Source organism: Calonectris borealis, chromosome 1, assembly GCF_964195595.1.
Source record: "Calonectris borealis chromosome 1, bCalBor7.hap1.2, whole genome shotgun sequence".
NCBI lineage: Eukaryota > Metazoa > Chordata > Aves > Procellariiformes > Procellariidae > Calonectris > Calonectris borealis.
Window position 1 is genome coordinate 186420824 of NC_134312.1, and position 27960 is coordinate 186448783.

General features: G+C 38.6%; 1 protein-coding gene across 3 annotated transcripts in view; it reads right to left on the minus strand.

Annotated features, from left to right (window-relative positions):
* Window positions 1–27960, minus strand: part of VWA8 (von Willebrand factor A domain containing 8) — a 201613-nt gene that overhangs the window by 158432 nt on the left and 15221 nt on the right. For all 3 annotated transcript variants that reach the window (XM_075139308.1, XM_075139307.1, XM_075139312.1), the window contains exons 3-5: window positions 20077–20207; window positions 17845–17955; window positions 3138–3305 (exon numbers count right to left, since the gene is read on the minus strand). In XM_075139308.1, the coding sequence (XP_074995409.1) occupies window positions 3138–3305; window positions 17845–17955; window positions 20077–20207 (410 nt within the window). The remainder of the gene's footprint in view (window positions 1–3137; window positions 3306–17844; window positions 17956–20076; window positions 20208–27960) is intronic.

Sequence of the window (27960 nt, forward strand, 5' to 3'; positions counted from 1 at the left end):
CACAGCTCACCCAGAGATAGGGATCGGGTGGTCACCATCTCATTTACGGGTTCTGCCTCCTCCTCCTCCTGTTCTCGTGATGGCCCTGGTTCATCTTCATCCCTTACTAGACGAGCTGATTTTCTTGTGCATTTTCTTTTTTGTATAGGGGCGACTGATACCGGCATGGGTTGGTTCCCTGTCGCAGGGGGCGGAGTAGCTGCCGTGCTTGCCCTGGGGTGTGAGGGAGCCGCTGTGCTTGCCGTGGGGGGTGGGGTAGTCACAGGGCCTGTTGCTTTGTCATCAGCTGCAGAGACGTTTCCTTCCCCTTGGGGGTTCTGAGTGGTGTTAAACAGGGCTCGGTAGGCGTGGGTCAGGCCCCAGCACATTGTAGTGATTTGCGTCTCCCTAGAATGGCCAGGGTGACAGCATACTTCTTCCAAATATTCTACTAATTTTTCAGGGTTCTTCACTTTTTCAGGGGTAAAGTTCCAGAACACTGGGGGTGCCCATCGCCCTAGGCATTTGCCCATGCTATCCCACTCGCCCTGCCACTCATAACTATCCAGCCTTGGGGCAGATCTCTGGATGACATTCTTAAATTGCTTACTAACCTTGGATAAAACCGCAACAATATTCCCAAGGAGTACCAAGAGATGTATCTTAACTACCCAGGGATGTTCAAGGTACTGGCAAGTTATTTTAACAAAGGAGATGACATCATAGAGGAAGGTAGCGAGGGTGCATTCTCTATTTCCTCGATAAAAAATCTCTCGGAGGAAAAGGTATAATTGCTAATGGTCTCCATGAGGTGGTACCCGAAATGCAAAAACGGCTTCATTACGAATCCCAAATACCAAATAACCCCCAATGCCAGCGTTTTAGTAACAAATCTCCCAGGCAAAACATCATTAATCACGGCAGAGCACAACAGACTACAAAACCCAACTCCAATTTTTAACAGGTACAGTAAAAACAAGAGCATGGTGCAGAACAAATTAATATGTTACCAGATATAAATTCCTTAATATGCTCTAAATAATCTGTCATTATCTCAACCCTTCGTGCCCCACGTTGGGCGCCAAAAAGGACTGTCGTGGTTTAACCCCAGCCAGCAAAAATAAACGCCACGCAGCCGCTCGATCACCCCCCCCCGGTGGGATGGGGGTAGAATCGGGAGGGCACAAGTAGGAAAGCTCCCGGGTTGAGATAAAAACAGTTTAATAATTGAAATAAAACTAAGTAGAACAGTAATAATAACAATGAGAACAACAACAATAACAGAATACACAAAGCAAGCAATGCACAACACAACCGCTCACCGACCACGGACCGCGTGTCACGAACGGGGTGCGAGCCCCGCCCCCTCCACACACCTGGTTTTTATACTGAGCATGATGTCACATGGTATAGAATACCCCATTGGCCAGCTGGGTCCACCACCCCGGCTGTGCTCCCTGTTTCCGGTGCAAGCATCACCCAGCAACAGCCAAAGCATCAATGGGCCGTCAACGCTCCTTTCACACCAAACCCAAAACACAGCACACCCCCCAAGCTACTGGGAAGAAAGTTAACCCTGTCCCAGCTGGAACCAGGACAAAAGGAGACTAAAATGTGCATTTAAAAAGTTTCATTTACAAATTATGCTTTATTATAAACAATAATACAGAACTAGACTCCTCCATGAGGACATTAAGTGTCGTATTTCAATTGTTGTCATGTAAAAGATTCACTGCATACAAAAAATGCACTCTTTAGTCCTCCCACATCACAGTTAAGTCTTTCTTGAAACCACACATGAGTACATTTTCTGCAGACCTAGATGTACAATAATTATTCACACGGGAGAAGAGAAAATGAACATTAGCTTATATAATACAATATTCCCCAAACAACAAAACAACAATATTAGATTTAGTATTGTACCAAGAGATTTATTTAATTCATATGCTATTAGCTGTGTGCCTGAGGCACTCATTTTGAAACATTTTATCATTAGAAAAGTGTTAAAAAGGAAAAAAGAAAAGAGGAAGATGCTTTACATAATTGCAACCAAATCCTGTCTAATTTTGAATTCTCGTTTCCAGTCTTTAAATACAATTACATTTTAAAAGCTTACTTTTAAAATATAATAATAATGCTTCCAACAACTGCATCTACTAATTAAATATCATAAAAATGTGTTTGGAAAAGGCATGGATCAGAAGAATTGTAACCACAGATGAGAGGCATAAGAAATAATACTATATTTTCAGAAGTCTACTACATTACTTCAGCGTAGTTGGCAACCTCATACAAATTGGGATCAACGACAAAAGGCTTATTACAATTTTCCTTCCTGTGCCACATGGGTCTGACTTATATACCTAACCACAGCTGCAGACATGAGAAACATGAGTGAGCAGGGGTCAGACTGTTACAGGAGACTGACAGGTATGTGATCAGAAACTACAGTACATGAGAGTAAGATGCGAAGTACTACTGGAAACCGTCTGATGAAATTCATCGAGGTCCCCAAAAGCCTGAAAAGTATCCACTCGAATTTAAGCAGTAGGACTCAAAGCCCAAAAAAAAGGAAAATGTCTAAAGTAGCAATGGCAGCAGACCCTAGAATCCCATTTCCTATCAAAAGAAAACTTTCTAACCATTTCCTAGAATTTAGATTGTCTGTTTACATGTACTTTTGTAAATTAAAGGCAAAACAGCACTGACGAATATAGTGTCGCTCATCTTGACCTCATTTTTTTGGTATCCTCACAGTTTAAAAGCTTAGCAACAAGGCTATTGCAATGTTGAAGCATTATCTGAACTTCATGGGAACAATTTCAACTTAAATCTCCTTTTACAAGTATATTTTGGTTACTCTCACATTGTGGCTTTCACATTTTAGAAACATACAGGCTTCATACAAGTAACCTAGACTACTCTTTTTCATGTGGACAGACAAGACACAGATGAAAATATTTTTTTGTTGTTGCAAGCAGTAGTTTGACTTCTCACATAGTTTTCACCCTGCCTATTTCATCCCACAGAACATCCCAGAAAAAACACCTTGCTGAGATTTCCCCCATTTGGCTCATACATACTCTCCCGTTCATAATGGTATTTCAGCACTATCAAGGAAAACAAAATGGAAAATCCAAACAGCATTCCCATACCTGCAGAAGTTTGTCATAACGCTCTGCAGACATGAGAAAACGACCATCTTCAAGCTGCATTTCCCTATTCTCCAGCAAATTGTTTAACACTGGCAGGACGTTCCGCTCAGCCTTCTCCAAACCTTCCAGCACAAGGATTCTGCCTTCGGTAGCTGCACGAACTGCACACTTTTCAAAAATAAAAAAACAATATTATAATAGAAATAAACATTACATATCTCATGAAATCCTGCTGAAAATACCTCCAGGTGCTTCCCAAAGCAGTATTCATTTCTGTAAGAATCAATAAGATTCACATCAGTCCTGATCAGGAAGAGTGACAGCTGATTGCCTTAACAGTGCTACACATTCACGAGCTGGACTTTATCTCCTAACTATTATAGGGATTGACAAAAATAAATTCCAGTATTTTGTACCAACAGAATAAAATGTAAAACTTTGCAAACATTTTAGTATATACCCAGTATATATCAATATGTGGCACCTTTTCTTTTTGATGTTGCATAATATTTCATATTTTTCAGGTATTTTAACATCATCTAACAATTCTGGGACAGCTATTTATACAGAAAACATACAATCAAGGTAGTTTTACATGTTTACAATTATATTAAAATATTTAGAAAAAAGTCAGGTACTACTTTGGATTGCTCTGGTTATGCACCAGTGTAATTCATCCTCAGTACATTGCTTTAGTCTGACTACAACATAGGTCTACTGAAACCAAACATGAATGATAAAAACAAAATAGTGCTATAAATAATCAGATGTTAAAAAATGTGATAAAATTGAAAAGATTTAGAACTATATTCCCTGACTGAACATGGTCTTCTACAAAACCAGAATAAAAATGTAACCATTAACTTGATAATCCTTTGGAGCCTTTGGGATAGAAAGTTATTTCTTTTCTATATTTCACGTTAGTTGCTTTTTATGTGTGGCTGTTTATTTAAGTGCATAATGTGGAGCCAAAATGTAAAACTAAACTCTGGTGCTGGTAATTCTGTGCAGCTTTCTTGCAGTCAATGACATTCACTCAGGTAAATTAACTACACTTCATATTTAATATTCACAATTACTGTCCAGAAAAGACTCTGAAATTCAATGCATTCTTGTCTACTTCAAATTTGCAGAAGTTTAATCAGATAATAATGGGGCAGGTTTAGGCACAGAGGCACCAAAGAGTCTTCCTTTGCATTCCTATTACATTTTAACACAATTTTGGACACAACCACAGTTGCAAAGGGAGAACAAATGAAATCTCTTCCCAGCATGTCTCCTATAAACTCCTACAGAAGAACCTGTCATATGATGCTAGATGGAAATCTCTGATGAATACAACAGATGCCAAAAACTGGGACAGAGAGAAAGAAGGAAGATAAGAGAAAGAATAATGAAGAGGTACCAAAATACAAAAATAGCAAGAACAAAAATAAGAATTACATATGAAAGCAGATGTATAAAGGACAAAAGCATAAGCATAAACTAGAAACAAAGAACAGTTCAGCACAACAAATGAATTGCTACATGGTACAAAGCATACAACAGAATCAGAGATCCATCTGAGAAGATAAAGAAGACACTAAATGATAAGACTAATTTAGATTCTTATGTACAGTATAGAAGCATAAATAACTACTGGCGAATTCGCCATAACGTAGGCTGTTCACATCATTATTAAGATGGAAATAATTCCTGTATCTAATCTGGATTCAAGCAAACATTACTGAAAAAAGGTCCTCACAAATCCTGGTACACATCTCCAGATCAAGTTCCCTTCTCTGAAAGTCATTCTATACAATATTTCCATATCTAGCCTCATAATCAGTATCTGAGGAACATGGAATAATCCCATTAAACAAGTAATAGTCCTCAGATTATTTCTCTTCCACTGAATCACCAATTCTTTCCAAAAGCAATAAGTATGTGAATTGATTTTTTTTTGTTGTTGTAGTTAATTCAGGACATCATACTTACTAACAGGCAATATAAAATTCCTCTCTCCTCATCCCATAAAATCTGTACAAGGGACAAATTTTGTATTCACATTCTTCTCTAGGAAGGTCACTGGTCAAGTCAAAAATCTGCTCCAACCTGCTTGAATAGAAAACCTGAGTCTCCAGTGGCCAGTCCAATACCTGGCATGAACAAAATGCTATTTTGGCTAAATGCAGTTTGGAGATACAGCCAGAATATGCTTTAACAAACAATTTATTTGCCAAGGTGGTTGGATTCTGCATATTATAAGTCCATGAAGACTTTATGACTGAGTTTTACTAGCCAGAGGAAAATACACATTCTGTTCATATGGTTTCAAAATATTTTGAGTATCCATAGAATCTTGTTGACTCATGTTGAGACACACACACTATGGATGAAGGCTTGCTGAAATAACAGGCTTCCAGTATCAACATAGCTATGTAGCTATGACTTAGTCGCCATCACGGAAACATGGTGGGATGAGTCGCACGACTGGAGTGCTGCAATGGATGGCTATAAGCTCTTCAGAAGGGACAGGCGAGGAAGGAGAGGCGGTGGAGTAGCCCTGTATGTTAGGGAGTGCTTCGACTGCCTAGAGCTCGATGGTAGTGATGACGAGGTTGAGTGCTTGTGGGTAAGGATGAGGGGGAAGGCCAACAAGGCAGATATCCTGCTGGGAGTCTGTTATAGACCACCTAGCCAGGACAAGGAGGCAGATGAAATATTCTAAAAGAGGCTGGCAGAAGTCTCCCAGTTGCTAGCCCTTGTTCTCATGGGGGACTTCAACTTTCCGGACGTCTGCTGGAAATACCACACGGCAGAGAGGAAACAGTCGAGGAGGTTCCTGGAGTGTGTGGAGGATAACTTCCTGACGCAGCTGGTAAGCGAGCCCACCAGGGGAGATGCCTCGCTTGACCTGCTGTTCACGAACAGAGAAGGGCTGGTGGGAGATGTGGTGGTCGGAGGCCGGCTTGGGCTTAGCGACCATGAAATGGTAGAATTCTCGATACTTGGTGAAGTAAAGAGGGGGGCCAGCAAAACCGCTACCATGGACTTCCGGAGGGCGGACTTTGGCCTGCTCAGGACACTGGTCGAGAGGGTCCCTTGGGAGACAGTCCTGAAGGGCAAAGGGGTCCAGGAAGGCTGGACGTTCTGCAAGAAGGAAGTCCTAAAGGCGCAGGAGCAGGCTGTCCCCATGTGCCGCAAGAAGAATGGGAGGGGAAGGCGACCGGCCTGGCTGAACGGGGAGCTCTGGCTGGGACTCAGGGAAAAAAGGAGAGTTTATCACTTGTGGAAGAAGGGGCAGGCAACTCAAGAAGAGTACAGGGATCGCGTTAGGTCGTGCAGAGAGGAAATTAGAAAGGCAAAAGCCCGGCTAGGACTCAACCTGGCCACTGTCGTGAGAGACAACAAAAAATGCTTTTGTAAGTATATTAATGACAAAAGTAGAGCCAAGGAGAATCTCCATCCTCTATTGGATGTGGGGGGGAATATTGCCACCAAGGACGAGGAAAAGGCTGAGGTACTCAACGCCTTCTTTGCCTCAGTCTTTAGTAGTCAGAGCGGTTATCCTCAGGGTACTCAGCCCCCTGAGCTGGAAGACAAGGACGATGAGCAGGATAAACCCCCCATAATTCAAGAGGATGAAGTTCATGACCTGCTATGCCACCTGGACGTTCACAAGTCTATGGGGCCGGATGGGATCCACCCGAGGGTACTGAGGGAGCTGGCGGAGGAGCTTGCCGAGCCACTCTCCATCATTTACCAGCAGTCCTGGTTAACTGGGGAGGTCCCGGACGACTGGAGGCTCGCCAATGTGACTCCCATCTACAAGAAGGGCCGGAGGGAGGATCCGGGGAACTACAGACCGGTCAGCCTGACCTCGGTGCCGGGGAAGATCATGGAGCGGTTGGTTTTGAAGGTGCTCACGAGCCATGTCCGGGACAACCAGGGGATCAGGCCCAGCCAGCACGGGTTCATGGAAGGCAGGTCCTGCTTGACCAACCTGATCTCCTTCTATGACCAGGGGACCCGCCTAGTGGATGAGGGAAAGGCAGTGGATGTGGTCTACCTGGACTTCAGTAAAGCCTTTGACACTGTCTCCCACAGCATTCTCCTAGAGAAGCTGGCGGCTCACGGCCTAGACAGGTGCACTCTTCGCTGGGTAAAAAACTGGCTGGAGCCGAGCCCAGAGAGTTGTGGTCAACGGAGTTAAATCCAGTTGGCGGCCGGTCACGAGCGGTGTTCCCCAGGGCTCAGTACTGGGGCCGGTCTTGTTCAATATCTTTATCAATGATCTGGACGAGGGGATCGAGTGCTCCCTCAGTAAGTTTGCAGATGACACCAAGTTGGGCGGCAGTGTTGATCTGCTGGAGGGTAGGAAGGCTCTGCAGAGGGACCTGGACAGGCTGGATCGATGGGCCGAGGCCAACTGTATGAGGTTCAACAAGGCCAAGTGCCGGGTCCTGCACTTCGGCCACAACAACCCCAGGCAACGCTACAGGCTTGGGGAAGAGTGGCTGGAAAGCTGCCTGTTGGAAAAGGACCTGGGGGTGCTGCTTGACAGCCGGCTGAACATGAGCCGGCAGTGTGCTCAGGTGGCCAAGAGGGCCAACGGCATCCTGGTCTGTATCAGAAATAGTGTGGCCAGCAGGAGTAGGGAGGTGATCATGCCCCTGTACTCGGCACTGGTGAGGCTGCACCTCGAATACTGTGTTCAGTTTTGGGCCCCTCACTACAAGAAGGACATGGAGGTGCTGGAGCGTGTCCAGAGGAGGGCAACGAAGCTGGTGAAGGGCCTGGAGCACAAGTCTTGTGAGGAGCGGCTGAGGGAACTGGGGTTGTTTAGTCTGGAGAAGAGGAGGCTGAGGGGAGACCTCATCGCGCTCTACAACTACCTGAAAGGAGGTTGTAGCGAGGTGGGTGTTGGTCTCTTCTCCCAAGTAACAAGCGATAGGACAAGAGGAAATGGCCTCAAGTTGCACCAAGGGAGGTTTAGATTGAACATTAGGAGAAATTTCTTTACTGAAAGAGTGGTCAGGCCTTGGAACAGGCTGCCCAGGGAAGTGGTGGAGTCACCATCCCTGGAAGTATTTAAAAGACGTGTAGATGAGGCCCTTAGGGACATGGTGTAGTGGGCATGGTGTGTTGGGTTGACGGTTGGACACGATGATCTTAGAGGTCTTTTCCAACCTGTATGATTCTATGATTCTATAAATCTCCCTCCTGAACTTGTACATGAAGGCAATCTGCTGTAGGGGTGAATAGACAGTGAATATCAGGAAGTATAGAACAATCATTAACTTCAAGAAAGAAGATGCTCTCCATTAGCAGTGCTTCTTGAGATGCAGCCTGCTACACTATGTTGCCTGCTGATCATCAGCTTACAGGATCGAAATTTTAAAAGTACACAGTTTCCAGAGCTTGAAAACTATTTGAAACTTTTATTCAAAATTCTATTGCTCAGTACAATGATATTTCAAAAGATATGCTACAGATGGTCTTTGCCTACCTATATGTACCTTTTATAATCAGCTTCAGGAATGGCTGAATGCACAACCATGGTTTTTCACTTCTTAATCAAAGACACACCATAACAACAAAACCACCATCACCACCTGGGTGCTAATTTACTGTGATTGGCTTTCTTCCAGATTGTGCTCCTCAGATATATTCAAAGCATATCTGAAATACTGGAAATTGTTCTCCAAAATACAATGAAATAAATGCACAATTCATCTACCTCTAAAGTTCTTGTGTTAAATAGCATAATGTCTGCTCTTAAGACCAAAACAGCTGCATATCTCTGGCTGAACTATGATATTTCTGCATTCTGGTTGGCAATGAGTAATAAATTTTTGCAATAAGCTAGGCATACTACAAGGCATCCTCTGAATAATTATTTCAGTTTTATCTGTGTATTGATGGATTGGTATGGAAACTAAAATGCATTAAAAAATCAGAGGAAGGAAAGTAAGTTTGCAATCTGTCACTGAAAATCATTTTTAAAAAATGTTTCCAAGAAACAAATCTTCATAATTCTGTAATGAAAACCCAGAAATAGCTGCGCTGCCTCCCTCTCTCACTAGCCTTGTTTGTTCTAAATGTTTAACATAAACCAAAATTTGACAGGGGGGGCTAATATTGTGCAACCTTGATGATAAACCTGAAATTAAAAGTATTAATTCTTGTTAAAAGGCCGAGAGGGATTTGTTAAATGTTTACTTTCAGATTTATTGTAACTGCAGCGAGGGACTATTTTGGTCATCAGAGGAGGACAGATGCTGCTGCCTCCCACCCGTGCTCCTAGGGCTCTGGGAGGATGGTAACCTGGATACCTGCTCCAGGGAATACCTGCAGCTACCAGCGGCCGGGAGCAGAAACCCTTCACACAGTGCTGCTCTCATAGTAACGGCTTTATGCAACAAATACGTAATGCAGATTGCTTACCCCGGTTTCACACTGCACCTACAAAAATATATTTTTATCTTTAAAGGCAAAAACACCTTAGGAACAAAACAACACTAAGCGGACTTTCATTGTCTTTCCCATAGTTGAACCACGGTGAGCTCCTCCACTTGAGCAGTGCAAAATATGACAACTGCAGGAAGCTATAAACCCCAATGTTGACATAAATCACAGTATATAAGCACGTGGATGAAGTTATACAGCATCAGAAAGGGAAGAAGAACAGAAAAAAGCTCACCACAATGCACATACTGAAATGCACAAACACCAGAGAAAGGAGAACATTTTTATGAAGCTAACCAAAATAGTTTGTGAAGGCACAAGAAATTTTAACAGTATAGTTTAATATACCAGAACTGAAATGGTAGTTCTCTTTTCTCAGGAAAACGTGTATCGTAAACCAGAAAACTCTGGTTGCCCTGAAATCCATGAGGAAGCTTCTTGGGGAACCCTAAAGGGCTTTAATTTTTCAGACCTGGGCATCATTATGAATATGATGTACAGGCTACATTTCAGAACCGTATTAAAAAAACGCTGCTAGAAATTGCTCAACTGTAATCAGTAAATAAGTGTCTTTTTCTAAGGAGCTACCTCAAGGTAAGTTTGTTTTTAGAAGATGACTTGCCCCTGGTCTGAAAACTGGATTCCTGTAATGACAACTCAAACACAGCAACCAAAACTACAATGTTGAAAAACAACAGAACAAGTAGCTCAGAGAACAGGAGAACTAATGAAGTAAGGCTTCCCTATATCTGCAGCCTACATTTCAGATGTCCCTTCCAACATAATAACTTGTTCCCACCACCCGCACAATATCCCACACAAACTCATCCACCCAAGTCTTTCCATTCACTCCTGTATCTCATAAACATCCCAACAATGGTATGTCCAGATGTCTCTTATGGTGAAAAAGAGATCCTTAATGACCATCTGGTAAAGACAACACAAAACTTTGCCTGGTTTTCACTAACGCGATGCTGACTGGCTGCAGCAGGCTAACGGAACTTGAACTATTAAATACATGGTGCAGCCTGTCTTCCAGGGATGGGAGGTGGACATTAATTTGAGTCTCTGTAACCTACCAAGCTACCAAATATCACAAAACCCGGAAGAAACTGATATATTCTAAATTTCTTTCCATAGGTTATAGTACAATTAATCAAATTTTTCAAATTTAAATCATTAAAACTAATCAACAAGTAAAAGATACTAGGAAAAGAAATGACAGAGATGCAGAACAGAGCACGCTATGAGTTTTTACTCCTCATTTTACTGGGGAAGGAAGAGGACATTGACCAAGACTTGGAATTTACTGTAAGTGCCTCAGGTTATTCTTTTAAGAAGATTCAACAGAACTAATAAGATCATTGAGTTTTTTATAATACTTGTAAGGAAACAGCAAATTATCCACAAATTTAGAGACAGTCTAAAGATAGAAGTACAAACAGATGTTGAGGACAGTGAAGCATATAAGGCTGCCTCCTATTGGGGAATCTACTTTGCTAGATTTTAAAAATATCTGTAGAGTAAACAGTATGTCTAATGGTATGCCTCTACCAAAGAATATCTTTCAATATAGTTGTTCAGTTTTTAGGCCTCTTATTTCTTCAGTTATTGTTTTCTCTCATGAGTTGAGCAAACAGGACAGCTGTTGAGCAATGCTGAAATCGATGACTATTTAATGGACTGAAGTGATAACATACTTCCTCCAAAATAAAAGTATTGTCAAAAATTAAGTAGTAAGATAAAGGGCTATTAAAAGCCCTGTTCAACCAGTTTCAAAGCAACAATGTCAACTTTTTATAAAAACTTACTTGTTATCTTTTTCCTTAAATATTTGTAAAATCTTGCGTTACTTGTTTAAAATAACGTGTATTTAATTAAAAAGTTCTGAATGTATAATGCCATTCAAAGATGAGATTACAAACAGACCTACTATTCATCTAAAATGTGTATGCTATTTTTTATTATAAAATTTTTCACTTTGTAGATGATGATAAACTATAGTTTTGCATTTTACAATTTAGGCCACAAATATACTGAGTTATATATATTCCAAACGTGATGTTCAGGTTTTATTAAACTCAATATAATAGTTACTAATGTGGTTAGTCAAATTAAAAGAAGTAACTTAAGAACTAAATAATTCAACCTTTTTCTCCCTCTGTAATGGAGGGGGGTCTACATCTTCACTATTCAGCCTACCTCCCCACTGAGTTAATCAAGTGTTTTCTGGGTGGGTTTCATAGCTAATTTTCCCCCGTGACGTTAGGAAAATTACAGGGCAAGTTGCATTTAATACTGTTATTCACTCCTTTTTTTATTAAAAAAAAAAAAAAAAAAAAAAGCTGACAGAGAATCCCAGTATACCAGAGCACCATCAGCCAGGCTCATTAGTATCCAAAGAGAGACTCCAGCTGTCCACAGCAGTTAACGTTTCAGTGAGGAAGAATGGCCTGAACTGGTGAGTACCTAATTCATGATGCAACACCATGGCACAGACAGAAAGAAAAGCAACTAAAAAAGAAACAACCTGAATTTATTGGAGGTTTGAATCAGAAAACTAGGCTAGAAAAGTTTACCCTAGGAAGGAATCAAGGTATGATAAGATCATGAATATGTGTTAACGTGACAAGAACTGGAACAGTCTTTCATTTCATAGTCATTGATTTTAGCTTCCCCAATCATTGATTTCAGCTTCCTCCACACCATTTTTTTTTCCGTTTTTTGAAGCACCACACGTCAAATGATCTGTTTTATTTCCATCACCCCTGCCCCTAACACGACAGTCAGGTGTTTTTGCAACAGTGCCTGCAAACTGCATTTACAAGAGATTATGTCCCCACCTAGGCAGGGTCTGGCCATTTTAGCCATTTACACCAGGTATATTAGTACAACAGTACATTTACATCAGGTGAATGTAAAACATTTTGCATCTTGGCAGACAGCAGGCCCAGGAGCAAGCAATGTGAGTTTCTGAACAGATTTACCAGTGCAAATATCTACAAAGAAATCTAGGAGTTTTTATCTTCATTCTATACAACTCTTGTCTTCTCGACAAGAATAGGGGAGATGGGTTATTTAAATTTTTCTTCCTGATGAGTAGCAGAATAAAAAGGAAATTAAGTACTTGCCAGAGTTCTAAAAATGAAGTTACTTATCACTTGTAAATCACTTTGATTCAGAGCACCATCCATAAAGTCCACATTGCCTATTAATGTTACGACCCCACATGTTACAAAGTATTGCCCCTTCCTGCACTGTAGGAAATACTAGCTGAAAAGAAAGTGGAATATGTACGTAACAGTCACAAACATAAGAAAAAAGAACCCCACACCTTTGATTTTAATCTATAAGGAATTATAAATACACAGTCCTAATATTCCTCACATTACATCACAGACATTCGTCTATATGCCCTCTACATCAAAACAAGATACCAGAGTCTGAACTGCTAACCTAACAAATGCAGTTAAATGCTGACACTTTGAGAAACATGAAAGAAGTATTGCAAATTATTAAAACTAAATCACTTTTATGAGCTAAGAGGCTACTATATAGGCGTCCTTATCATGCATTTTATTTTGGATACAAGATATACTATGTCAACGTCAATAAAGATTAATTTCATCCAAATACTGTTGGTTTCTACCTAACATTTCCCTCTTTCTGTGCCATGCTGGACACAACAAGAAAATTAATAGCAACATTCATACTTCTGGAGCACTGCATTGCTTGCCTCTTCCTTCCACAGACTTTGCTATCTAGCTCTCTGTACTAGATAGACAGATACTCCAGTGACAATCAGTCAACTAAGCTATACTTCATGACAATGCCTTTGCTGTGGCTAACTTACCAGCTCATCAAAAATCCACTGTCCCCTCCAAGGTACTAAGTTAGTAAGTCACAGAATTACACAATTTGCACTCACTGGTTAATCTTTTTAAAAGCTGAATTATTCTTACCCATCTCTTTGCTAGGGTATAGAAAGATTATTTTTTTTTAATATGTATACACAAACATATATACATATGTATACACACACAGACACTCTCAAACATGATTATAATTTCATTCAATTAATCCCATGTCTTAATTCTCTTTCTAATCTTTTTTGATTAAAAGAAACCAAACTAAAGTCTTGTGTAGTGCCACTCCAGGGGATTTCACGTCATGTTCATTTTACAGACAGGATAGTTTAAGCTGTCATTTCTGTCACTCTGGATGTTTAATTGATTACCACATGAGGTCTTTCAAGCCATGGTAGAAGACAGTTTTTCTGGTATCTTGACAATCAATTTTACATTTTATCATGGTATAACTTATGATGCTGGTGCAGTTAGGGATGCAAAAGTATTCTATTAAAATGAGTATGTTCACATAGTTCAAAGATACACCAAAACTGACTCTAACTGTATATACAGAAATGACAGTGATATACATACTTATCCACTCAGTGGATACAGTTTAATCAGCAAATCTTCAAAAACATGTCAGAGTATTTGTAATTTTTCAGCACGTAATCATACAATATTTTTCTACTTATTCCAACCTCAGTCAGTTTGATCGTCCCAAATAGGAAAGACTGTACACTTTATTAAGTGGTCTGCGTTTGGGAAGCTTGTTTCGTTTAATGTAAAAGCTAGAAGATGCAAGGTAAACAAAACCAGGCATTCCAGACAACATGGTTTGTGGCACAACCTGGAGCAACACACCTCTCAAGCACTAACAAAATGGCTTAGCTGCTCTCCCAATTGCATCCACTACATTAAAACAATGTAGGATTTCCTTTGATGTAAAAATTAAAAATGTGGGAGGCTGTAGTAATAAGAGTTTAAACCAGAGGTGTGCCTTTTACAGCTGCAAACACACAATAAAAAGCAAAAATGCATCAGAAATGGCAAAAAAACCCCCACGACATAAAAATATCAAATCTGATTCCTTAATTTTTGAAAATAGAATTAGAATTAGAATTAGAATCTCCATACTGGTTCAATCAAGTTGGTGGCTCAACTACAAAGAGTTACAGAAACAGAAAACCACTCTGCAAGACAAGCTCTTCTATCAATAAAAGCAAAATCTGAAGCTGCCATTTAAATATTTAAGTAATATAAAGTAATTCTAACTAATTACTTGATACACAACATAATTAACCCATATAATAAATTACAGAATAAAACTAAAAGGTTACTTAATTGTCTCCATAATAGCAATAACGACATTTCTGAGGCTTTTAACACTGAATTAACAGCTGAAACCCAAAATTAATGGCCCAAGGTAAAGACAAGAAAACAGAATTTTCTCCTGTCAGTACCTGAATGAAAACAAATAATTCACCATTACCCCATTACAAGTCCTTTATTTTACACGATTTTAATTGGGAATGAATTTGATAATTCAATGTTTACCTTTATTTTAATGGTCCTCTATTTCTGAGGTAAATAAAACCTCCTCTTTTTTTTTCCCCTCGTCAGATATTTTTTCCCCTTCTAACTTCCTAACTCCAAATCTTCTCCCATTTGATTCACTCTAGTACTAAGAAATGCTAATATGCGAGGATATTTGATACATCGGCCCTTCAATATACATTTCAATACGGAATTTCAATCACTGCTTCCAAATCGCCATCTTCCAAATCTATCTTAAATAACTAACTGCAATCACATTCAGTAACTTCATGTTAAAATACATCAGATGTTTTGAAACCTCTGAGATATCAATTCACAGTATTTAATCTGTCACTATTAAATGTAGAGCTAGAAACAACCTTAATATCTTAACAATCACTCACAGAAAACTTTGCAAACCTTTGTGCGTCTGCAAACCTGATGATTCACTATATTAAAGTTATTTCTGGTAACAAGGTGCCAGCTTTCGTTACATTCTATTATTATTCAAAGAGTAAGATAACTACATTACTATATTATGACTTGCATGCAAAGAGCCTCATCTACCTGAAACAACAGCTAAGTTTTATTTGACCCACAGAATTCATACGGTGGATGTTCTGGAAACCAGACTTTCAAGCTTTGCTGTCTTCTCTTGGGTGTCATGAAGAGCAAGCATGAGATTCCACAGGAAGGGAAATGGTACGTAAATCTGAAAAGCGTAGCCTGTATCTTCAGTCCCTCATATGAGTTCACCTTCTCTTTAGTTCACCTACGGCAATGGAAGCAGTCCAAGCTCTTTTGGGAATATTTTGTTAAGGGTACCTACTGACAGCCTTCTCTGTCTTGAATCAGTTCACAGTCTGGGGCTTAAAGAGAGTAGTGTCTGGCTTCTGTAACGTTTCGAATGTTTTGGTACAGCCATCTGCAAACCTCAAAATCATTAAACGAACTAATTAAAATTCAAACCCCAATGTAACCTGTAAAACTTTATTCCCTTTTATTATTGAGCTATAATTAGATCTCTGATGGTTCTAAACATAAACATGTACCATATTTTGTGTGTCTTCAACTAAAACGTAGGGTTAGAAAACTTCAGCTGAAACATCGCTATCTATGAGATTCATCTTTCATGTTTCCAACATTTTAAAAGCACTCATCTAAATACCAATGATTTATTTTCTTATTTTCTCTTCAGAGCTTAAACTGACATTGGTTACATACGCGATGAGAAACACATAAGCTGAGGAAACAGATCATGATTCCGACTGATTTTAGTACTTCGGTATCTTGCTAAAGGGAAGTCTTGGTCTGAAGTACTGCTGTGCTGGATTCTGGTAAAAACCTTTTAACTGAAAATTTCCAACAGATTGAGGAAGAAAGGTAATCTTAGACCTTTACCTTAAAAAACTAATCTTCCTAGAGTGAGATCACTCAAAATAGCTTGTACAAAGTAAAGCAATACTCATACTTACATTGGGATCAAAGTCTTCAGACAAATACAGGGTTAACAGGCAATCTCACATCTCCGTGAGCTTCTTACAGTCCCTGATACAGTGGCTCTTACAAATGTTAGTTAACTAATGCTCTTACACTACGGGTAAATTATCTTGACTATTCTGTAGCAAGCGTGAGAGTAAAGCTGTCCATAACAGCAGTTAGAGCTAACACGAGTTAATGAGTTAACCCCACAGCCTACACAAACGCTCTTATCCTCTGGTAAATTTACCGTTTACAGCCCTAATCCATGGTACAGTACTTTAAATTGTCTCATATTGTGCAACCCTCATATTTCCAGATAAGCATGAGATAATTTGAAATCTAGAAGTAACTAAAAAAAATTATTTAGATTAGTTGTTATCCTTCATTCTGAGGATCTTCCATTGCTCAAAGTCATTTATCGTGGTTTCAAGAAAATCTATTTAAAGTTTCTTTAAAGTTTGGAGGCTGAAAAAGACATCATTGGGAATTAAGAAAAAAAAAAGGAAAATGTTTTTTTAAAACAGAGAACAAAGCTTTTGGGTTCTCTTTCCTCTCCTGTTCCCATCTCCCTTTCCACCCACAAATCACTCGTATGATGGTGATATCATTAACCTCTATAGCATCACCAACTGAAAACTGTTTTAGATAACACATTTAAATTCACACATTAGAGGAACTGACCCACCCTATTTAATTAGAAACCGAAGTTGTATACAAATTTTACGTATCTAGGAAAACAGACATTCTAAATGGAGTGTGTATTTTACCTGCATAATCAAAAGGGAGACAAGCCATTGATAACTTACAAAGAGAAATATTACCTAATCTAAGTCACTCTATGGTTGTACTAAATCAGCTAATGGGTTGGGGCAAGACGATGGCAGGAGTGTTTAAATCATTATTTTAGTCCAGATCAGCAGTGAGGTTTCAAATCAAATCTTCCAATTGTCTCCATTTACTATGCTTGGGTTTCACAACACACAGCAGTCTTAAAATACAGGAAGCTAGACTCTTTCTCAATGAAACTAGATCGGATGATTCATTTCAGGAATACATCTAATGTGCTACAGGTGTTAGGGAAGAGACGCACCAAGAGAAGTGCTTCTCTAACTTGCACAGAATGGATCTCCCTGCTTGTTACAGAACTGTATCAAAAATAGTCTGCCTAAATCAACCCTGTAGTACTCTTAACAGATAGAGTAATCGTGGATTTGGGTAGAGATAACATTTTCATTAATAACAAGATCAAGAGTGTTATATGAGACTTTCTAACTGCATCAGAAACATGTCAGTCAGTCCGTAATCCACATACTAATTTTTCATCATATAAACCATGACTTCCTTCAAACTACCTGTAAACAATAATTAGGTGGTGTGTGACTGCAACTTGCCTGATCAAGATAAAAAGCACTACCATCTCGGATCTCTCGTCGCTGTTTGAGGTCAGTTTCTGTGGTGTCCCTCGACAGTGCAATATATTCAACCTCCCGCTTTGTTAGCTCCTGTGGACAATAGTCTGAAGTTATTACAAAAATAAGACTATAACCCCAGTAAGTGAACTTTAACAATAGGCCTAGTGGTATAATTGTACAAAAGAGCTTTAGGCAGCAGCACAGTGATCTGAAATAACTCTGAACAAAATCTAATATCTCTTATTTTTAAAATGTTTACAGTGTCTTCTGCCTCAAACAAAATGGTTTGAATTTCTGCTCAATAAACTTTTATTTTTCCCAAACCTGTTCTAAAAACATAATAACCAGCTATATATTCTTTCCTTTGAACATCTGTAACATCCTGTAAGTTATTCTTCTGGTTCTGGACTCTGAAAAACAATCAGCATCTGCAAATCATGAATAAAAATCAGAAGTTTTCCGTTAAAGATTGAAAAGCTTCAACTCTCACTGCTCAGTAACACTTATACTGTGATGCAGTTGTGATTATTAACTGTACATGCTTTGCCAGTACACTGATGAACTATATTGTTCTTATCGTCATGAGATACACTCTGCATCTGTGAAATTATAGACCATTTAAAAAATGAGAAGCCTTGGGTTATTTTTTGTTTATTTTGATTCAATATGAGATATACTTAGAATTTTCTATCTTAAAGGAAAAAAAAACCAAACCCATGTATTTATACCTGGTGTTCCTGCTACCTCCATACCTGGGTTACCATGCATTCTGCTAGGAAACAGATTCATGCTGAAATGCTTTTAGCCCCTACCCCTCAATTAAAGGTATGATATATTTAACAGATCTCTCTTCAGAAGCAGCTTTTAACTATAGTTGTATGAAAAAAATCAAGCAAGGATATAAAAACCCAAGAAAATTATTTCCTTTCCACTTTTTCTGTGCCTATTCGTTACAAAGCCACCAATTCCTTTACGCTGCACGTAGATACAACTGTAGTTTCTTATAATTAAAGGAAAAAAACAGCAGGTGAAATACAGGAAAGTTTTCTTCTACAATTAGCCCTGTGTATGAACACAGAGTAGTAGCTTTCAGCAAGAGCAAATAAAAGTTTTCCAGGCTTACATAGCTTCATTAAAGGGACCACAGCATGTATCAGCTCACATGCAAAGACCAGCCTTCACAAAATTGTTTGGCATGGCATTGAAACAGTAAGCTGCAGCCTTTCTAATATAGCTAGGTGCATACAAACAGTGGTATAAATAACAAGACACATTCTATATCCCATGCCTGGATATCAGGTGTTTCCTAAGTCCTCTTTTTAGGTTATACCAAACTCTTCTCATTTATTTTAAGGAATGCATCGAGCTATCAAGTAGCATATCTGGTTTACTGAATTAAGAAATCTTTGCTCTTCTTTCCAAAGTTCAAAATCTTGCAGATTTTTCCTGTATGCTTTAACTCTGAGAGCTAGTCTTTGAATCAGTATCTTTTGATTTTTAAAGAAATGGCTGATCTTCATGACAATTGTTTATACACCTCCATTTGTGATCCTTCTGCCCAACCAGATTGTAGATAAAGCTCATGGCAGACAAAGTCCCACCCACATCACCTTTTGGGGCAGACAACCCCCTCCTCCTGATCATTTAAGAGCACCGACGATTTAAACGTGAAATTTTGCACATTGTGCTACCATGGTTCATGCAGATGGATGTAGGCAAGTCCTTCCCACATTCCAAGAGAGGATCATACACGCATCTACTCTTTCTAATCACTCATGATAACTGTTCCCAAATGTTACTCGGAACACTCCTCTCCCAAATCCTTTCCTTCATTTCTTTTTTTATACAACGTAGCAAAACCTATTTGTTGTCTGTAACAGCAAGCAGATATCTTAATCTTCTAATATACATAATGCCTAGAACAAACTGTTTCTCCATTTGTGATAGCATATGGTAACACAGTTTTCCAACTCTTTTTTTTTCACCCCCCCTGGAGTTTAAGCAGAAAAACATGCATTAAAATGTCGGTACTTTCTACTTGTCTATAACAAAAATTGAACTTTGGAAAGCACATTTATGGAAAAACTTATTTACCTCCTAAGTAGCTTGCTGTAAGATTTTCTAGGACTACCTTTTACAATTTGGCTAGTAGAGGAATGACCGACTGACATTAATGACTTTGTCTCCAAGAATTTAAACCAACATACTTACCAAATACTGCATAGCAATAGATCGTCGGAGAGGCCCAGGAGGACCAATAAGAAAGACATCTTGGCCAAGAAGATCTTTCTGCATTATCCATCTTAAATGGTGGACTACAGACTGGGCCAAAGAATCTGTCACTTTGAAACAAACACACAGGTAAGAACACATTATTTAATTTTGAAAAGTGTTAGATATCTGGCCATTCACACATTTTTTTTTTTCTTATCTCCAAAAATAAAACAAACCCACAAAGATGTGCTGTCCTAAAGCTGCATAGCTGAAAAGCAGGGAATTCCACACACAGTTTATATGAGATTACTGAATTTACATATAAGTTTATATACCTATCTTACCCATGCCTTTTTCTCTGCCCAACTTCAACCTTCAAAAAAACCCAACCAAAAACAGAAAAAAAAGTTGTTGATTCTCATTTCACATTAAACTAAGCAATGCAAAGACTGTTTTTTATTACCCAATGTTGAGTGGACTTCTCAGCATCAGTTAATTACATTATTAATAATTTGTAAAAGATTTATCCAGCCTATATCCCAATGCTTCTGTGAATCATGAACTTAAAAAAAAAACAAAACCAAAAAAACTTTGCTTGCATGAGAATAAAATTAATGAATTAATGTTCAGGGATATATTTAATTTGCTATTTTCTTAAAAGACAACTGCATTCCTGTTTAGATTTTGACACAATAAAACACAGAATTAAATTACCAAGGAAATGCAAACCTTGCAACATCACTACATCAATACCATGTAGCTTCCAAAATCACAACAAAAAACAACTCAAAGCCACTTATTTCTTATTTCTATTAAGAATACCATACCCTGATTACTTTAAAAAGCAATAACCTGATTATAAACAAACTAAAAACCTTACCACATATATGCAAATGTTGGCAGCACTAGAAAGCACCATGCAGAAAGAACACAGTGAAGGAGGGGTACCATTCCCGCTGCCGTACATCGCTCTATCCCCAGAATACTCCTTCACATACCCCCCAGCAAAGCCTGGCCCTTTCTCAGACACAAGCAAAAAGCACTAGTGCAGGAGGAGAAGGATAACACAAGCAAGCCAGAAGGGAGATTTATGTATGTGGGAACATATATGGTTGCTTTCAGAACAATCTGAAAAGACCGATGATGGGGTTTGAAGCTGGAGCCTCGAGGGTGGTGTCTGGGATGCTGAAGTGCAGTAAGAAAGGAGCAAGAGGCGATGAAATCCTCAAATTAATAGTTGGGTATTTACCTTCTTTCCCTGTGATTACTGGCTGCAATCAGAAGCCAAAATTTTAAAAAACAAGCCTTGGTTCTACATCAGCTTTGCTGAGACAGGGGAGGCAGCGCGTGCGGGGCAGAGTTAAGGACAGCAAGCAATAGTGCCCCTCAGTTCTGAAGGGTTTCAGTTCACTGTTGAATCTTTGTATACCAGAATTAAAATTCATTTTTGTAAGATCATAGAAACAGTATTAAATGTATGAGATTCAAGGAAGATTTTTCAAGCATAAAAGTGGCTAAGGAAAGCTTTATAAAAAATTTTAACCAAATGTTTTGGTCTGGCACTCAGGAAAACCATTTGCAATCTTCTTCCACTTCCAGAGAAATCTACTATATCCTTACCACCAATATGAACAGGAATAACATGCGCACGTAGGTGAGCAATCTGTGCATTAGGATTATGAGATTAATGGTAAATAAACATTTCAGGTTTGCTTTTTTGTTTTGTTTTCTAAACAACTGTCATTAGTGTGCCCAAGATTAGTTTTCATATATGGTATGGTAAGATCATATGAATGTAAGAATATTTTCTTCTTCTTCACTGCAATACTGTTTTCCAAAAGCAATGCACATCACATGTACCACACACAACAGGCCAAAAACAAATAAATTCCTCACAGAGAATAACATGTTCCTTTCTACAAGATTTTCAAGAAAATTAAGAAAGTTCCTATTATATATATTCTTTGGGAAACAAGTGTAATACATCATACCAGAAGAACTGCTTATCCAAACTTTGCTACTGGACAGGTATGGTAATTTGAAAAGCACCACACAAATAAAAAGTATTATATTAAAGGTACCATTAAAATTGCAAGACAGAGATCTCACTGAGAGGCACATTCATTATTGCTCCTACCTGTTGTATGAACATGCCAATGTGCCTCTAGTGTATTTTTATAATAGCTGTTCTCAAAAATAAAAAAAGTTACTTTACTTAAAGTGGACAAATAAGCTTGGAAATCTTGCTGAAACACTGAATTCTTTCATGTCATAAGTCACACATTAGAAGCATGGCAAAAACAGCTTTGACATAGCATGACTACAAATGCCTCTGGTCTAATTCACATTAATATGTGTAGCTATCTTTTTTATTTTTAGGATGGCCTCAGGAAAAAACTCGGGTCAGACTTAAAAGCAGTACCATAAATAGAAACAGGATTTAAAAACGTCAGCAGCATCTGCAAGACAAACCGTCATGTAAAAGAGAACATGAGTGTACAGTATTCAAAAAAATCTAAAATCTTAGGAACGTGATCTCCCTGCAAACCTTAAGGAATAAGGCCCTCACATTCTTGTCATTGCGTTTAAACAGTCCAAATTTTCTCTGAAATATTAATATGAAAAATGCAACTTTAAAAAATCCTCTATAATTTCCTAACTCAGCTTTTTTTTTTTTTTGAGAAAAGGACATGAAAGACACTATTCCTTATTGATATATTGCCTAGAAAATGGTTTCACTGCTTCACCATTCACATAATTCTTACAGATTACAGCTGGATCAATTATAATACATGTTTTCAATCACAAAGTCAGCACACCGACCATCTGCAAACTCACTCAAAGGAAGCCCGTTACAAATAATGCTGAAAATTCAAAGCAAGCATTCCCTAAGGTGAACTGTCATGACAGCAGCTTCCACTTGTCAGTTCCTTCTATTCTAACATGGGATATCTGTACATCGCTCCAGATATTAAGCCTACTTCAGTTTCCCAGTTATGTCCTTCTAAAATCAGAAGAATACAAAATTTTTTTGCACATGCAGTCTATACTGCATAAACTGTTTCCAAAGCACAATACGCTTTTCAAAAGCAACTTCAGAACCACATACACAATATCTTGGATATTATTTCTACACATTTAGACTACTTTTACTGTGGCATCTGCATTGCAAAGTTTTTATGTTTTCTCTAACACGACTTGAAAAAATTCCTCTCTACAGTTCAAGTACTGTATATTAACTTTACTACATATAATCATTTTCTATTACATTTAGAAGACAGGGCAAATTAGCTGTAAAAAGCATCAGCATGTATATTACAGCAATTTTTATTAATTGTCCCATGAGTCAGATAGCATCTAATGCAAACTGGGTTTGCACAATCTGTTCAGTGGCACTCTGCTGATTTGCACTAGTTGAGTAGCTGGCCCTATATTCTTAATCCGCAGGATGGTGCGTAGGAAGCCTCTACAGTGTATTCTCAAAGACACCATCTGGCACATGCAGGAGAGTAGTCGGTGCTACAGTTTGCTATTCCTATCTATCAAGGATGGCCAGCGAAAGAAATTGCATTGTATTGCTTTGTAATAAGTGATAAGTAGGACAACACCTAGCAGAATCTGCGCAAACATTTTGTAAAGTGAGCAGTTGAAGCTGAATGGAGAAATCCCCAAATAAGGAAAGAAGAAAATGTTGTAGATAGATTTTGAAGCAAATGCAGCAGCTGCTCATGTTTGATCCACAAATCAGCTTTTGATACAACCAAGACTGAAATGGCTATGCTAGGCTCGGAAATTTTCCAGTTCACTCATACTTGAATTCTTGGCACATGCTACACTCACTGAAGCCATAAGATTCACTGGAGATAGCAGACAGTATCTGCTGGCAAGTCCTTGTGTTCCACCTACAGAAGAAATCCCATAAATGAAGGAGACACCTACCTCTTCCCACTGTTCAGATGCAGACAGTTAAATGAACCGATTCCCAAGAATATCTATTCCAGATGTGGTACAACATACGTTAGAGCTCATGTCCTTGTACGACTCTAGTTTGGTCAACATCATAATAACCAACAGGCACTTCTGACAGCAACGTGTGTAATTTTCAACAGAATGAAAAAAGACCTCTGCATACCCTGAACCTTTGCTACAGTGCATGTTCAGAGTCTGAGAATGGCTCCTTGTATCAGGGGAGGTGAAAGTTCATGAGGGGAAAAAGATCTCCCTCTCTTCTGATTACCAAGGGGGTCCTTTACTTTTCCAGTAATCTGCAGTACATCTAGCACAGGGGGTGGCTGCTGTAAAATATGGTTAAAGAAGGAGGGGAACAAGGAGAGAGGTCTTTGTCTAAAAACATAAATACATTTCAAAAAGTTAAAATGTTCAAAACTCTGAGCTCACTGAGACTTACTTCAGAGCTTGTTCAGGCTGGGGGACAATGAAAGAAAGGAGGAAGCGTGGCTGAGGTGAAGAGGGAGGCACTCCTATGTGGCCTGCTTTCAGCCCCTTTCATTTAGCACTTCGCAAGTAAAACGCTGCTGCTCTTCCAATTTTATGCTGATGCACAGAGCCCAAGGAGTTTTCAAAGTCTCATAACGTGGATATATCACAGGCAGTTTTCACTGGAATACTATTTTTCCTCATAAATTTTTCATAGAAACAGTCTTCATTCCAACCATTTTTGTTCTTGCGGTGGTAAGGAAACAAGTTGCGAGTCTTTGCACAGGGGCTTAGAAAGGGGGAAGTTACTTCTTGGATGAGACCATAAACTCATTTATCATTCATTCCTGCGAGTCGGTTGTTTCACAGGAAAGTATAAGATCTACATGGGTAAATCATATTTCTCCATGTGAGTATAAATGAAGAGAGAATATAAAGGAATCATGTAAAACCAAATAGCTTTCTGGAAGGAACACTGAATGGGATTCAGAAGACAAAGTTTCTCTTAGTGACATATAAACATGGAATAAATGAAACTATTCTTAGCTGGATATACAACTCATAGGGAAATACATAGCCAGAGCAGTTATCTGTACCTCAGACTCCAATTGGAGGGACATATTATGTCTGCTTTTGAGCGCAACAGCTCAGTCCAGCACAGATGAGTTTGAGAAAAGAGCAAGAAGAACTATGAAAAGTTTGGAGGACATGGAAAAGTTAAAGAAATTGGAATTCAGTCTAGAAAAGAAATGACCGAAAATCATAGCAACTGTTTTCCAATATGCAAGACAGAATCACAGTGAAGAAAAAAGTAATCTGTACATCATGGTTATGCTAGATAGAACAAGCCCCAGGGATCTAAAAGTATGTCCAAAAAGATCTAAATGAGGCATCAGAAAAAGCTTTTTTTCCACAAAAGAATCGTTAATTATTGGAGCAAAGTGTGCAGAGAGGTTCTGGAATCTTTGTCACCAGCACATTTTAAGAACAAGGAGGACAAACATGTCTCAGGAACAGTTCTGATTCAGCTGATCCTGCTTTGAGGCACAAGGAACAGTGCAGATAACTCCCTGAGCTCCACCCAGGCCTTTGCTGAAGGTTTCCACGTCCCCAAGTCTCCCTGTGCCTCGCTCTCGGTACAGACAAAACGGGGGTAATGGTGTAAAATGTTCAGAGCTCTACTGACAAAAAACCCACTATTTCAGCTAAATAGCAGATCAGTTGCAAGCCTACATGAAAACTGCTGAAATAATCGCCATATCTGACAACAAACATCTTTCCTTAGGCTAGGAAAGAAGAAATGTAATGACAAAAGTCTTTGTTAGCACAAAATTACAGTCATCCTGCTACACAACCTGTCTCTGTAATGTATTGCACTCCAACACTCAGATTTAAAGTTAACAGAAAGAAGAACGAACACACGTGCAAATGTGAACGTACTCTGAGCAATAACTGAACACACGCTTGTCCCTGCTTCAGCACGTGGTGCATACCATTCTGGGAGAAGGACACAGAGGCGTCTTACTGTTAAGGCAATACTAATCTTTCAGGTGAAGAATAAACAACAGGAACTGCTGGCACCACTGAGCCTACTACAGAGAAATAACCCCGATTTCCTCAACATTAAAACAATTGCCTTTCAAGCACAGAAATCCATTTAGTGCTATTTTTTTTGTATTTCGTTATTATACGCACAAACCTTCTGTTTAAATTCTTCAAGATAATTAGTCTTCCATATATCTTAACTGACAAAACTAACAGGATTTATCACTTAATCCCTTGTATACACGCATGTCACTTCTGATCCCATGTTGGGGAGGGTGCTCAGACTCAGGACACCTGGCACAAAACCACACACTGCTTGAAATTAATCTTCCACAATTCAATGCAGTTGCATGTAACATGACTACAGTCAAACTCCCAAATGCAGTTGCACCTTCAGAGAGCAGCAGAGCAGACGTGGTGTTGCAAGAGAACATCCCTTTTCCTGCCTTAAAGAGGATTTGCCATCATTGAACAATGTGTCCTGGAAGAGCTATGTTAGGAATTGTTCTGTCAAGATTAATAAATACATGAAATATCAGGTACGCTGTCATTTTCATAAAATTTCCAGAAACCATTAATGAAAGCAGTGCACTGACATGAACTCAACGTAAAAAAAAAAAAAAAATTAAGGTGTGTGCTCACAGTTCAATTTTAGATCTAAAGTATCATGGAAAGCCGTACAAAGTTTCTCCAAAGTATAATTAAAGAAACAATCATGCTTTTCAGGCCTGGTGAGATTTTTAAAATGTAGGTTTTATTTTTACTGATAAAAGAACAAGCAGAATGCAAAAATAAGTGCCCTCTTTCTAGAACGTGTCTGACACAGTTATGACAGAAATCCCATTAACAAAATTCCTTTGTGTATGACTCATTTTCACTTGTTACTTATAAAAAGAAAAATAAGAACAATTCGGATTTTATGTACCTTTAATTATCATCTTCCAAGAAAAAGCCATTTGCCAACAACATCAAAACAAATTAATATTTTACATTAACACACAAAATGGAGTACTTCATACAGAACTTGCTAGGTACCTGAAAAGCAGAGACATGAAAACATAAGGTAACCAGCAGTACCTATCTTACCCATTTCTGCAAAACGTAACAAGGTTCAATAAAGGAGTTAAAAATCAGTTTAAATTGGTAACACAGAGAATTAAATATTTTGGTATCAATTATGTGACAAAATGACAAATGTAAAGTTTTGTAGGTACTTAATACATTTACATTCCCTTTTGTGTTACAATTTTTTTCAGATTTTTAAGGCTATTTTTAAGCCTAGAATAATAATGCTGAGTTTAGAATACGTTATAACATCCCTAAAATTGCTGTAAATTATAGATACGCACTTTCAACAGCACTGCATTTTAACATCGCTTTTATTTGGCAGAATAATAAAAGCAGAAACATTCTATTCTACACAAATGATGAGCTAGAAAACAATATCATATGCAGTACTAGTAAATGAACTGTAACTGCTTCAATTCCCTCCTCTTAGTTCTTACTCCACTGCAAACATTACAATGTCTAAGACCTTTTCAGGGATATTTCCCACTTAAGTGGATGACCAAATTATTTCTAGTCTTAGTTTAAAAGAAATCAGGTAAGTACCTTGGTCATTTAAATGTAATATTGGTTAGTATAATAAAATTTCAAAATATATAACATTTCAGTTTAAGGTTAGCATAAATATGCAATTACGTTCATGTATTTTTATACCAAAACATCTTGTATCTGCAGCAGTCATTCACACAGCAGAACAAAAAGTACTCTTAAAACAAGAAAAGATGTGTTAACTAATGCACATACTTTCTAAATGCCTCACAGAGAGGAGATAATTGACATGAAGCCAATACAATCTACTTAATTTCACTAAAGGAATGTAACTTCGTTCTCCAT